The sequence below is a fragment of the Oncorhynchus keta genome, unplaced genomic scaffold (assembly GCF_023373465.1).
Source record: "Oncorhynchus keta strain PuntledgeMale-10-30-2019 unplaced genomic scaffold, Oket_V2 Un_contig_1504_pilon_pilon, whole genome shotgun sequence".
Classification (NCBI taxonomy): Eukaryota; Metazoa; Chordata; class Actinopteri; order Salmoniformes; family Salmonidae; genus Oncorhynchus; species Oncorhynchus keta.
The window spans coordinates 86,944-102,500 of record NW_026279101.1 but is presented as its reverse complement, the minus strand read 5'-3'; the positions used below and the strand labels follow the sequence as shown (position 1 = coordinate 102,500).

Below are 15,557 nucleotides of genomic sequence, written 5' to 3'. Positions count from 1 at the left end.
TATACCGCCAGTCTAGTTGGGATTAAGGCCCTGTATATGGTATACCGCCAGTCTAGTTGGGATTAAGGCCCTGTATATGGTATACCGCCAGTCTAGTTGGGATTAAGGCCCTGTATATGGTATACCGCCAGTCTAGTTGGGATTAAGGCCCTGTATATGGTATACCGCCAGTCTAGTTGGGATTAAGGCCCTGTATATGGTATACCGCCAGTCTAGTTGGGATTAAGGCCCTGTATATGGTATACCGCCAGTCTAGTTGGGATTAAGGCCCTGTATATGGTATACCGCCAGTCTAGTTGGGATTAAGGCCCTGTATATGGTATACCGCCAGTCTAGTTGGGATTAAGGCCCTGTATATGGTATACCGCCAGTCTAGTTGGGATTAAGGCCCTGTATATGGTATACCGCCAGTCTAGTTGGGATTAAGGCCCTGTATATGGTATACCGCCAGTCTAGTTGGGATTAAGGCCCTGTATATGGTATACCGCCAGTCTAGTTGGGATTAAGGCCCTGTATATGGTATACCGCCAGTCTAGTTGGGATTAAGGCCCTGTATATGGTATACCGCCAGTCTAGTTGGGATTAAGGCCCTGTATATGGTATACCGCCAGTCTAGTTGGGATTAAGGCCCTGTATATGGTATACCGCCAGTCTAGTTGGGATTAAGGCCCTGTATATGGTATACCGCCAGTCTAGTTGGGATTAAGGCCCTGTATATGGTATACCGCCAGTCTAGTCTGTATGGTATACCGCCAGTCTGGGATTAAGGCCCTGTATATGGTATACCGCCAGTCTAGTTGGGATTAAGGCCCTGTATATGGTATACCGCCAGTCTAGTTGGGATTAAGGCCCTGTATATGGTATACCGCCAGTCTAGTTGGGATTAAGGCCCTGTATATGGTATACCGCCAGTCTAGTTGGGATTAAGGCCCTGTATATGGTATACCGCCAGTCTAGTTGGGATTAAGGCCCTGTATATGGTATACCGCCAGTCTAGTTGGGATTAAGGCCCTGTATATGGTATACCGCCAGTCTAGTTGGGATTAAGGCCCTGTATATGGTATACCGCCAGTCTAGTTGGGATTAAGGCCCTGTATATGGTATACCGCCAGTCTAGTTGGGATTAAGGCCCTGTATATGGTATACCGCCAGTCTAGTTGGGATTAAGGCCCTGTATATGGTATACCGCCAGTCTAGTTGGGATTAAGGCCCTGTATATGGTATACCGCCAGTCTAGTTGGGATTAAGGCCCTGTATATGGTATACCGCCAGTCTAGTTGGGATTAAGGCCCTGTATATGGTATACCGCCAGTCTAGTTGGGATTAAGGCCCTGTATATGGTATACCGCCAGTCTAGTTGGGATTAAGGCCCTGTATATGGTATACCGCCAGTCTAGTTGGGATTAAGGCCCTGTATATGGTATACCGCCAGTCTAGTTGGGATTAAGGCCCTGTATATGGTATACCGTATACCTGTATATGGTATACCGCCAGTCTAGTTGGGATTAAGGCCCTGTATATGGTATACCGCCAGTCTAGTTGGGATTAAGGCCCTGTATATGGTATACCGCCAGTCTAGTTGGGATTAAGGCCCTGTATATGGTATACCGCCAGTCTAGTTGGGATTAAGGCCCTGTATATGGTATACCGCCAGTCTAGTTGGGATTAAGGCCCTGTATATGGTATACCGCCAGTCTAGTTGGGATTAAGGCCCTGTATATGGTATACCGCCAGTCTAGTTGGGATTAAGGCCCTGTATATGGTATACCGCCAGTCTAGTCTGTAGTATACCGGTCTAGTTGGGATTAAGGCCCTGTATATGGTATACCGCCAGTCTAGTTGGGATTAAGGCCCTGTATATGGTATACCGCCAGTCTAGTTGGGATTAAGGCCCTGTATATGGTATACCGCCAGTCTAGTTGGGATTAAGGCCCTGTATATGGTATACCGCCAGTCTAGTTGGGATTAAGGCCCTGTATATGGTATACCGCCAGTCTAGTTGGGATTAAGGCCCTGTATATGGTATACCGCCAGTCTAGTTGGGATTAAGGCCCTGTATATGGTATACCGCCAGTCTAGTTGGGATTAAGGCCCTGTATATGGTATACCGCCAGTCTAGTTGGGATTAAGGCCCTGTATATGGTATACCGCCAGTCTAGTTGGGATTAAGGCCCTGTATATGGTATACCGCCAGTCTAGTTGGGATTAAGGCCCTGTATATGGTATACCGCCAGTCTAGTTGGGATTAAGGCCCTGTATATGGTATACCGCCAGTCTAGTTGGGATTAAGGCCCTGTATATGGTATACCGCCAGTCTAGTTGGGATTAAGGCCCTGTATATGGTATACCGCCAGTCTAGTTGGGATTAAGGCCCTGTATATGGTATACCGCCAGTCTAGTTGGGATTAAGGCCCTGTATATGGTATACCGCCAGTCTAGTTGGGATTAAGGCCCTGTATATGGTATACCGCCAGTCTAGTTGGGATTAAGGCCCTGTATATGGTATACCGCCAGTCTAGTTGGGATTAAGGCCCTGTATATGGTATACCGCCAGTCTAGTTGGGATTAAGGCCCTGTATATGGTATACCGCCAGTCTAGTTGGGATTAAGGCCCTGTATATGGTATACCGCCAGTCTAGTTGGGATTAAGGCCCTGTATATGGTATACCGCCAGTCTAGTTGGGATTAAACCTCATCGGAAGACAGTTTGATCAAGTAGAGGTTTTATTCACGTCTCTGTTTAACCAAATACTCTGTTTGTCTTTGGCAGAAGAGAGACCAGACTCTCAGTCTGACGGCAGGAAGAGTCCATTGGGGAACCAGACCCAGAGACGGCCAAACCAGCAAGACCACACCACTGCTCCCAGTGTGGAAAGAGTTTTTCCCGGTTATGGGACCGGAAAATACATGAGAGAATACACTCTGGAGTGAAGCCTTACCACTGCTCAGACTGTGGAAAGAGATTTACCCAGCTAGGGCACCTGAAAGAACATAAGAGAACACACACTGGTGAGAAGCCCTACCAATGCTCCCAGTGTGGAAAGAGTTTTAACCAGTTAGGGGCCCTGAAAACGCATGAGAGAATACACACAGGAGAAAAGCCCTACCAATGCTCCCAATGTGAAAAGAGATTTACCCAGTTAGGTACCCTGAAAGAGCATGAATTAAAACACACAAAGACACAGGAGAAGACATACCACTGCTCTCATTGTGGGAAGACATTTTCCAGGTCAGAGGACCTGAAATCACATGAGAGAATAGCGAGGCTGTGTTCCGACTTATGTTTTTGACTGAGATTTTTTTGTTGTCTTTGTTCATGCTAGATGCTGTTCATCACGTTTGCTGACTGAAGACAAATGAATAATGTCAGTCATCAGTATTTTGCAGTTCTTCCAGAGGGGGCGGTAACTGTCAGTGTAGTTGACCTCTGATTCGTCGAGCTTCATGTCAGTCATTCCCACTTCGGTCCACGTGTGTGAAAGAAGGTGTGGTTGGTTGCATTTTTACCACGGCCCTGATCTATTTTCCACTAATATGGTCTTATGATCAATCACATCAGATATTTTTTTTTCAGAGCTGATCTAAGTGGTCAAAAGACCAATTGGTGGATTTTTTTTATTTTTAGAATTTTAGAATTTAGAATTTAGAATTGTGAGTAAGATTCTGTTAATAAATAATGCCATCCATAAACTGTATGTACCTTCTTTGTGCAGAGTCATAATAATATAATAATAATATAATAATAATATAATAATAAAACCTCATTCAATGTTCGTGTCATTTCCTGGGGGTTCCACAGGTACCATATTTGACATGGTAATAACCTCATATTTATCATTGCTGGGAAGTATCTGAAATTCATTACACAGAGAATAACGAAAGGCATAAAAACGACACAGTCATTAATTTGTTACATTCGATATCCGAAATACTCTCATCACTCTGTGTGTCCTTTGGTAAAAATATGATTTATCAGATTATCGGTTAATGAGCAGTCTGGTCCCTTGGGCTTGTCAGTAAGCATTTCACTGTAAGGTTTACACCTGTTGTATTCGGCATTTCACTGTGAGGTTTACTACACCTGTTGTATTCAGCATTTCACTGTGAGGTCTACTACACCTGTTGTATTCAGCATTTCACTGTGAGGTCTACTACACCTGTTGTATTCAGCATTTCACTGTGAGGTCTACTACACCTGTTGTATTCGGCATTTCACTGTAAGGTTTACACCTGTTGTATTCAGCATTTCACTGTAAGGTCTACTACACCTGTTGTATTCAGCATTTCACTGTTAGGTTTACACCTGTTGTATTCGGCGCATGTGACAAATAAGATTTGATTTGAGTACGTAGGGTACGTAGGGTATGTAGGGTGGGTAGGGTACGTAGGGTGGGTAGGGTACGTAGGGTACGTAGGGTATGTAGGGTTAGGGTATCTAGGGTACGTAGGGTATGTAGGGTACGTAGGGTTAGGGTACGTAGGGTATGAAGGGTACGTAGGGTTAGGGTACGTAGGGTATGTAGAGTTAGGGTACGTAGGGTTAGGGTACGTAGGGTATGTAGGGTACGTAGGGTATGTAGGGTACGTAGGGTATGTAGGGTATGTAGTGTACGTAGGGTATGTAGGGTACGTAGGGTACGTAGGGTTAGGGTACGTAGGGTTAGGGTACGTAGGGTATGTAGGGTTAGGGTACGTAGGGTTAGGGTACGTAGTGTTAGGGTACGTAGGGTATGTAGGGTACGCAGGGTTAGTAATCCAGGACCTCTGCAACATCTCTTTTGTTTGTTGTTTAAGATTAACATTTAAAAATGTGTATTTTGTTTTGACTGCGACACAAGGATAATCTCTCACCTTAATAACACAGAACACGTGATCTCACGATCGCTCTGCCGAAGAGTCTTACTTCAGTAAAGCCATCAATTCTTCCACTCTAGTGGGGACACGTCAAGGCTGGAAAGGGGACACGTCAAGGCTGAAAAGGGGACACGTCAAGGCTGGAAAGGGGACACGTCAAGGCTGAAAAGGGGACACGTCAAGGCTGGAAAGGGGACACGTCAAGGCTGAAAAGGGGACACGTCGAGGCTGAAAAGGGGACACGTCAAGGCTGAAAAGGGGACACGTCAAGGCTGGAAAGGGGACACGTCAAGGCTGAAAAGGGGACACGTCAAGGCTGGAAAGGGGACACGTCAAGGCTGAAAAGGGGACACGTCAAGGCTGAAAAGGGGACACGTCAAGGCTGAAAAGGGGACACGTCAAGGCTGAAAAGGGGACACGTCAAGGCTGAAAAGGGGACAGACACGTCAAGGCTGAAAAGGGGACACATCAAGGCTGAAAAGGGGACACGTCAAGGCTGAAAAGGGGACAAGTCAAGGCTGAAAAGGGGACACGTCAAGGCTGAAAAGGGGACAAGTCAAGGCTGAAAAGGGGACACGTCAAGGCTGGAAAGGGGACACGTCAAGGCTGAAAAGGGGACACGTCAAGGCTGAAAAGGGGACACGTCAAGGCTGAAAAGGGGACACGTCAAGGCTGAAAAGGGGACACGTCAAGGCTGAAAAGGGGACACGTCAAGGCTGAAAAGGGGACACGTCAAGGCTGAAAAGGGGACACGTCAAGGCTGGAAAGGGGACACGTCAAGGCTGAAAAGGGGACACGTCAAGGCTGAAAAGGGGACACTTCAAGGCTGAAAAGGGGACACGTCAAGGCTGAAAAGTTTGGAAAATGTTGTTTGGTTGATTTATGATTAGAGAAAAGAAATATATCGAATTATTTAGAGATCATTATTTAGAGTCAGTATAGGATACATGTATTAGACTAGTCAGTATAGGATACATGTATTAGACCTAATGGATAAATAGACTAGTCAGTATAGGATACATGTAATAGACTAGTCAGTATAGGATACATGTAATAGACTAGTCAGTATAGGATACATGTAATAGACTAGTCAGTATAGGATACATGTAATAGACTAGTCAGTATAGGATACATGTATTAGACTAGTCAGTATAGGATACATGTATTAGACTAGTCAGTATAGGATACATGTATTAGACTAGTCAGTATAGGATACATGTAATAGACTAGTCAGTATAGGATACATGTATTAGACTAGTCAGTATAGGATACATGTATTAGACTAGTCAGTATAGGATACATGTAATAGACTAGTCAGTATAGGATACATGTATTAGACTAGTCAGTATAGGATACATGTATTAGACTAGTCAGTATAGGATACATGTATTAGACTAGTCAGTATAGGATACATGTATTAGACCTAATAGATAAATAGACTAGTCAGTATAGGATACATGTATTAGACCTAATAGATAAATAGACTAGTCAGTATAGGATACATGTATTAGACTAGTCAGTATAGGATACATGTATTAGACTAGTCAGTATAGGATACATGTATTAGACTAGTCAGTATAGGATACATGTAATAGACTAGTCAGTATAGGATACATGTATTAGACTAGTCAGTATAGGATACATGTATTAGACTAGTCAGTATAGGATACATGTAATAGACTAGTCAGTATAGGATACATGTATTAGACTAGTCAGTATAGGATACATGTATTAGACTAGTCAGTATAGGATACATGTAATAGACTAGTCAGTATAGGATACATGTATTAGACTAGTCAGTATAGGATACATGTATTAGACTAGTCAGTATAGGATACATGTAATAGACTAGTCAGTATAGGATACATGTAATAGACTAGTCAGTATAGGATACATGTAATAGACTAGTCAGTATAGGATACATGTATTAGACTAGTCAGTATAGGATACATGTAATAGACTAGTCAGTATAGGATACATGTATTAGACTAGTCAGTATAGGATACATGTATTAGACTAGTCAGTATAGGATACATGTAATAGACTAGTCAGTATAGGATACATGTATTAGACTAGTCAGTATAGGATACATGTATTAGACTAGTCAGTATAGGATACATGTAATAGACTAGTCAGTATAGGATACATGTATTAGACTAGTCAGTATAGGATACATGTAATAGACTAGTCAGTATAGGATACATGTATTAGACCTAATAGATAAATAGACTAGTCAGTATAGGATACATGTATTAGACTAGTCAGTATAGGATACATGTAATAGACTAGTCAGTATAGGATACATGTAATAGACTAGTCAGTATAGGATACATGTATTAGACTAGTCAGTATAGGATACATGTATTAGACTAGTCAGTATAGGATACATGTAATAGACTAGTCAGTATAGGATACATGTAATAGACTAGTCAGTATAGGATACATGTATTAGACCTAATAGATAAATAGACTAGTCAGTATAGGATACATGTAATAGACTAGTCAGTATAGGATACATGTAATAGACTAGTCAGTATAGGATACATGTATTAGACTAGTCAGTATAGGATACATGTATTAGACTAGTCAGTATAGGATACATGTATTAGACCTAATAGATAAATAGACTAGTCAGTATAGGATACATGTATTAGACTAGTCAGTATAGGATACATGTAATAGACTAGTCAGTATAGGATACATGTATTAGACTAGTCAGTATAGGATACATGTATTAGACTAGTCAGTATAGGATACATGTATTAGACTAGTCAGTATAGGATACATGTATTAGACCTAATAGATAAATAGACTAGTCAGTATAGGATACATGTATTAGACTAGTCAGTATAGGATACATGTAATAGACTAGTCAGTATAGGATACATGTAATAGACTAGTCAGTATAGGATACATGTATTAGACTAGTCAGTATAGGATACATGTATTAGACTAGTCAGTATAGGATACATGTAATAGACTAGTCAGTATAGGATACATGTAATAGACTAGTCAGTATAGGATACATGTAATAGACCTAATAGATAAATAGACTAGTCAGTATAGGATACATGTAATAGACTAGTCAGTATAGGATACATGTATTAGACTAGTCAGTATAGGATACATGTAATAGACTAGTCAGTATAGGATACATGTATTAGACCTAATAGATAAATAGACTAGTCAGTATAGGATACATGTATTAGACTAGTCAGTATAGGATACATGTATTAGACTAGTCAGTATAGGATACATGTAATAGACTAGTCAGTATAGGATACATGTAATAGACTAGTCAGTATAGGATACATGTAATAGACTAGTCAGTATAGGATACATGTAATAGACTAGTCAGTATAGGATACATGTATTAGACTAGTCAGTATAGGATACATGTATTAGACTAGTCAGTATAGGATACATGTAATAGACTAGTCAGTATAGGATACATGTAATAGACTAGTCAGTATAGGATACATGTAATAGACTAGTCAGTATAGGATACATGTATTAGACTAGTCAGTATAGGATACATGTATTAGACTAGTCAGTATAGGATACATGTAATAGACTAGTCAGTATAGGATACATGTAATAGACTAGTCAGTATAGGATACATGTAATAGACTATATGTATATGTAATATGTGAAGTGTTGGTCCCATGTTTCATGAGCTGAAATAAAGATCCCAGAAATCTTCCATACGGCACACAAAGTTTATTTCTCTCACATTTTGTGCACAAATTTGTTTACATCCCTGTTTGTGAGCAATTGATCCTTTGCCAAGATAATCCAATTCACCTGACAGGTGTGTCATATCAAGAAGCTGATTAAACTGGTGCAGCTTGAGCTGGGGACTTGGTAAACAAACTGAAAGGGTACATACTGCCCCCTAGAGGGTTTGAACAGGTACACTGGCAGTAAGGAAGTATAATTCATTCGCTGATCCCTCTTGATGACCTGGATGGAATCATGTGGTCCTTCCTTAACCAATAGGAAGTCCCATCCAGTTGACTACTTCAAAATGGTGAAAGTCCTCAATGACAATGGCGCTGCCCATGCTAAAACAGACAATCTCTATGAGAATAGCCAATGCTAAAACAGAGTTTTGGCCACTAGAGTCCTCTATCTATCTCTATGAGAATAGCCCATGCTAAAACAGAGTTTTGGCCACTAGAGTCCTCTATCTATCTCTATGAGAATAGCCCATGCTAAAACAGAGTTTTGGCCACTAGAGTCCTCTATCTATCTCTATGAGAATAGCCCATGCTAAAACAGAGTTTTGGCCACTAGAGTTCTCTTATCTATCTCTATGAGAATAGCCCATGCTAAAACAGAGTTTTGGCCACTAGAGTTCTCTTATCTATCTCTATGAGAATAGCATTGAGGGTTGTTGGTAAGATTGACGTCACTACACTAATTAGGACAGTGAAGCAACAACAACCTCTGATCTCATCGATAGAAAAGTGTATGGAACTAAACCTGTATTTGGCGTTCCGTGAAGTGTCTTAGAATTTAGGAACTAAACCTGTATTTGGCGTTCCGTGAAGTGTCTTAGAATTTAGGAACTAAACCTGTATTTGTGGCGTTCCGTGAAGTGTCTTAGAATTTAGGGACTAAACCTGTATTTGTGGCGTTCCGTGAAGTGTCTTAGAATTTAGGAACTAAACCTGTATTTGGCGTTCAGTGAAGTGTCTTAGAATTTAGGAACTAAACCTGTATTTGGCGTTCCGTGAAGTGTCTTAGAATTTAGGAACTAAACCTGTATTTGGTGTTCCGTGAAGTTTCTTAGAATTTAGGAACCAAACCTGTATTTGGCGTTCCGTGAAGTGTCTTAGAATTTAGGAACCAAACCTGTATTTGGCGTTCCGTGAAGTGTCTTCGAATTTAGGAACTAAACCTGTATTTGGCGTTCCGTGAAGTGTCTTAGAATTTAGGAACTAAACCTGTATTTGGCGTTCCGTGAAGTGTCTTAGAATTTAGGAACCAAACCTGTATTTGGCGTTCCGTGAAGTGTCTTAGAATTTAGGAACTAAACCTGTATTTGGCGTTCCGTGAAGTGTCTTAGAATTTAGGAACTAAACTTGTATTTGGCGTTCCGTGAAGTGTCTTAGAATTTAGGAACTAAACTTGTATTTGGCGTTCCGTGAAGTGTCTTAGAATTTAGGAACTAAACCTATATTTGGCGTTCCGTGAAGTGTCTTAGAATTTAGGAACCAAACCTATATTTGGCGTTCTGTGAAGTGTCTTAGAATTTAGGAACTAAACCTATATTTGGCGTTCCGTGAAGTGTCTTAGAATTTAGGAACTAAACCTGTATTTGGCGTTCCGTGAAGTGTCTTAGAATTTAGGAACTAAACTTGTATTTGGCGTTCCGTGAAGTGTCTTAGAATTTAGGAACTAAACCTGTATTTGTGGCGTTCCGTGAAGTGTCTTAGAATTTAGGAACTAAACCTGTATTTGGTGTTCCGTGAAGTTTCTTAGAATTTAGGAACCAAACCTGTATTTGGCGTTTTTGAAGTGTCTTAGAATTTAGGAACCAAACCTGTATTTGGCGTTCCGTGAAGTGTCTTCGAATTTAGGAACTAAACCTGTATTTGGCGTTCCGTGAAGTGTCTTAGAATTTAGGAACTAAACCTGTATTTGGCGTTCCGTGAAGTGTCTTAGAATTTAGGAACCAAACCTGTATTTGGCGTTCCGTGAAGTGTCTTAGAATTTAGGAACTAAACCTGTATTTTGGCGTTCCGTGAAGTGTCTTAGAATTTAGGAACTAAACTTGTATTTGGCGTTCCGTGAAGTGTCTTAGAATTTAGGAACTAAACTTGTATTTGGCGTTCCGTGAAGTGTCTTAGAATTTAGGAACTAAACCTATATTTGGCGTTCCGTGAAGTGTCTTAGAATTTAGGAACCAAACCTATATTTGGCGTTCTGTGAAGTGTCTTAGAATTTAGGAACTAAACCTATATTTGGCGTTCCGTGAAGTGTCTTAGAATTTAGGAACTAAACCTGTATTTGGCGTTCCGTGAAGTGTCTTAGAATTTAGGAACTAAACCTGTATTTGTGGCGTTCCGTGAAGTGTCTTAGAATTTAGGAACTAAACCTGTATTTGGCGTTGTGTGAAGTGTCTTAGAATTTAGGAACTAAACCTGTATTTGGCGTTCCGTGAAGTGTCTTAGAATTTAGGAACTAAACCTGTATTTGGCGTTCCGTGAAGTGTCTTAGAATTTAGGAAGCAACCTTTAGGCAATATACTTTGAGTATAAACCCTTCAATGTTGTTCAGAATATGATTTCAATATTTTCAAAATGTAAAATGAAAAAAAAACCCAGCTGAATAGAATTTGCATTTGGTTGATTCTAACATTCAAACCTCTTTGATTTGATATTGTAAATTAATTTGATATGATATATGATTTGGATTTTGCAAAATGTATTGGATTTGATATATATATGTGTGTGTGTGTGTATATATATATATATATACCTTGAGAACTCTTGCATTTAAGTTGTTTCAATTGCTTAATTTGTGCAGTGGTCATCAAGCTAAAGGTGTATGAAAATGTGATGACTGATATTTTTATCTAAGTAAAAATCAAATGAATCTATAAGAAATTACCTTAAAGTATGTTTTAAATTATCACTCAACACAGTTTCCTTTGTATGTCTTCATATCAATGATTATTTAATTAATAAAATGAAAATAAACATTTTCAGCAACTCGTTACCAACTCCAGTTAGCAGATGGCGATATCCGCATTTAATGAGACGTTGCTAATGTGACGTATAATCTAGTGGACGGAACGCTTCTTCAACAACATGGCTACTGATTCAATCACCTCGGAACCTACATAACACATATACATTAAAGCGCTTTAGACGTTTCAGTTAGTTTAAAACACGTTTACGTCGTATCTAGTTACCCTTCATTTCTATATTTATGTTTTTGTTAGCCATCTAGATGGGTGGTTAAATTACCAGTAGCCTAGAAGCTAATTAATGATAGCTAGCTAGCGTTACCTTGCTAACATCCTCGACCATGAGCTCACCAAGCTACACCCACCTGCTAAAGAAGAGGAGGTCTGCTGGACGAAGAAAGAAGCCCCCTGAAAGAGGAGGACGAAGAGGAGGCTGTTTCAGTTAAACAAGAAGTCAAGGGTGAAGCTGTTGGAGTGAAAGAAGAGGAGGAAGAGGAGGTGGATGTTACTGTGGAGGAAGAGAAACAAGACAGTGCCGCTTTGGGAGTGAAAGAGGAGGAATTGACTGTCACAGTGAAAGAAGAAGATATTTTCAGAGTGAAAGAGGAGGAGGATGCCGTCTTTGGAGTGAAGGAGGAGGGGGAGATTACTGTCACATGGGAGGAGGAGGAGGAAGAGATTGGAGATATAATTAACACCAGTGAGTACCGTCTCAAAACCAGAAGTACAAACTATGCAGTTGTTAAGCTATTGTGTGGTTTTTACTGAAGTAATATACTTGAATATGTAGTTCTGTACTGTAGAAATGGTTAACGCTGTCAGATAGTGTATCACCATCAAACAGAGGGCCGTTAACAATGGGTCAATGCATCCTATGACATTGATCAAAATACTGTAGTCCTCATTATCTATTATTATAGAGCTCTGCTCAGCCTGTAAACATGACATTATCTATTATTATAGAGCTCTGCTCAGCCTGTAAACATGACATTATCTATTATTATAGAGCTCTGCTCAGCCTGTAAACATGACATTATCTATTATTATAGAGCTCTGCTCAGCCTATAAACATGACATTATCTATTATTATAGAGCTCTATTCAGCCTAAAAACATGACATTATCTATTATTATAGAGCTCTGCTCAGCCTGAAGACATGACATTATCTATTATTATAGAGCTCTGTTCAGCCTGTAAACATGACATTATCTATTATTATAGAGCTCTGTTCAGCCTGAAGACATGACATTATCTATTATTATAGAGCTCTGCTCAGCCTGTAAACATGACATTATCTATTATTATAGAGCTCTGCTCAGCCTGAAGACATGACATTATCTATTATTATAGAGCTCTGCTCAGCCTGAAGACATGACATTATCTATTATTATAGAGCTCTGTTCAGCCTATAAACATGACATTATCTATTATTATAGAGCTCTGCTCAGCCTGAAGACATGACATTATCTATTATTATAGAGCTCTGCTCAGCCTGTAAACATGACATTATCTATTATTATAGAGCTCTGCTCAGCCTGAAGACATGACATTATCTATTATTATAGAGCTCTGCTCAGCCTGTAAACATGACATTATCTATTATTATAGAGCTCTGCTCAGCCTGTAACCATGACATTATCTATTATTATAGAGCTCTGCTCAGCCTGAAGACATGACATTATCTATTATTATAGAGCTCTGTTCAGCCTGTAACCATGACATTATCTATTATTATAGAGCTCTGCTCAGCCTATAAACATGACATTATCTATTATTATAGAGCTCTGTTCAGCCTGTAACCATGACATTATCTATTATTATAGAGCTCTGCTCAGCCTGTAAACATGACATTATCTATTATTATAGAGCTCTGCCCAGCCTATAAACATGACATTATCTATTATTATAGAGCTCTGTTCAGCCTGTAACCATGACATTATCTATTATTATAGAGCTCTGCTCAGCCTATAAACATGACATTATCTATTATTATAGAGCTCTGCCCAGCCTATAAACATGACATTATCTATTATTATAGAGCTCTGATCAGCCTATAAACATGACAATATCTATTATTATAGAGCTCTGTTCAGCCTGTAAACATGACATTATCTATTATTATAGAGCTCTGCTCAGCCTGAAGACATGACATTATCTATTATTATAGAGCTCTATTCAGCCTAAAAACATGACATTATCTATTATTATAGAGCTCTGCTCAGCCTGAAGACATGACATTATCTATTATGATAGAGCTCTGTTCAGCCTGTAACCATGACATTATCTATTATTATAGAGCTCTGTTCAGCCTGAAGACATGACATTATCTATTATTATAGAGCTCTGCTCAGCCTGTAACCATGACATTATCTATTATTATAGAGCTCTGCTCAGCCTGTAACCATGAAATGATCTATTATTATAGAGCTCTGCTCAGCCTAAAAACATGACATTATCTATTATGATAGAGCTCTGTTCAGCCTGTAACCATGACATTATCTATTATTATAGAGCTCTATTCAGCCTGTAAACATGACATTATCTATTATTATAGAGCTCTGTTCAGCCTGTAACCATGACATTATCTATTATTATAGAGCTCTGCTCAGCCTATAAACATGACATCTGTTCTCTATTATTATATAGAGCTCTGTTCAGCCTGTAAACATGACATTATCTATTATTATAGAGCTCTGCTCAGCCAATAAACATGACATCTATCTATTGGTCTCTGATTATAGAGCTCTGTTCAGCCTGTAACCATGACATTATCTATTATTATAGAGCTCTGCCACATCATTCCATGGAAGCAGATTATACTTGAAGAGTCTACATTATTATTATTATAGTAGCCACCAAGTTTTCTTTAAATGGAGAATCATTTCTGGTTTGGAAACCTCATAGGTAGACAGTTTTATCATGTGCTGGTTTCATTCTGGTCTCTGATTAGTATTTAATTCAATGCTATTTTTGTCTTTAGATGGAGAAAGACCAGACACCCACTCTGACAGAGGAACAGTCCTTCATGGGGAACCAGACCCAGAGTCGCCCAAACCAGCGAGACCACATCAATGCTCCCGCTTTTACCCAATCAGGGCCTGGAAAGAGTTTTACTAAGTTACGGAATCTAAATATAGAGCATGAGAGGACACACACAGGAGAAAAGCATTAAATGTTCCCAGTGTGGAAAGAGTTTTACCGTGTTAACTAACCTGAAAAGGCATGAGAGAATAAATACAGGAGAAAAGTCTTACCAATGTTCCCAATGTGAAACAGAGTTTTACTGTGTTAGTTAACCTGAAAAGACATGTGGATGGAGAATTAAATACAGGAGAAAAGCCTTGTCAATGTTCTCTGTGTGGCAAGATTTTACCCAGTTACAGGTCCCTGAAAAGTCGCTGTGGATGGAGTGGACACTCTGGAGAGAAGCCTGGATCAATCTTCCCATTGTGGAAGAAGTTTTAGAGTCCTGCAAACATGAAGGAGCTGTGAGGAGGAACACAAATAGGAGAAAAGCCTTGTCCAATGCTCACATTGTGGAAAGAGTTTTCCATCATCTAGTGAGCCTGAAAAAACATAGAGAGGAATCTTGTCCACACAGGAGAAATTAAATATAGCCCTGGACCAATGCTTGTCCAGTCGCTGTGGACATTGTGGAAAGAGTTTTTCCCAATCAGCAAAACTGAAAAGACATGGAAGAGAATGTCCACACTGTGGATGGAGAACCTTAAATATAGAGTCCTGGAAAGAGTTTTTACCAATCAGGGGATGGAAAAGCATGAAATATAGAAGGACAGAGTCTTGTTCTCGTTGTGGATGTGGATGTTAAATATGACTGGAGAATGTTGTCCATTTTGTTGTCCATCATGGTGGATGGAACATTAAATAAAGAGTCCTGGATAAAAATTGTATTCGCTGTGGATGGAGGGAACATTAAATATAAGTCCTGGACAGATCTTGTCAATAGTCTGTGGATGGAGGGAACATTAAATATAGAGTACCTGGA

General features: G+C 39.8%; 1 protein-coding gene across 4 annotated transcripts in view; it reads left to right on the top strand.

Annotated features, from left to right (window-relative positions):
• Window positions 1–3,768, top strand: part of LOC127918839 (cyclic nucleotide-gated cation channel beta-1-like) — a 15,211-nt gene extending 11,443 nt beyond the window's left edge. Inside the window, exons 3-4 of one of the 4 annotated variants that reach the window (XR_008100981.1) lie at window positions 2,771–3,009; window positions 3,324–3,768. Coding sequence is in view for 2 of the 4 variants with exons in the window: in XM_052502080.1 (XP_052358040.1) it covers window positions 2,771–2,931 (161 nt within the window). In the remaining 2 variants the exon portion in view is untranslated. Of the gene's footprint in view, window positions 1–2,770 lie in introns of all 4 variants that reach the window. The other 3 variants (XR_008100980.1, XM_052502080.1, XM_052502079.1) reach the window with 3 other exon arrangements.
• The last annotated feature ends 11,789 nt before the right edge of the window (window positions 3,769–15,557 follow it).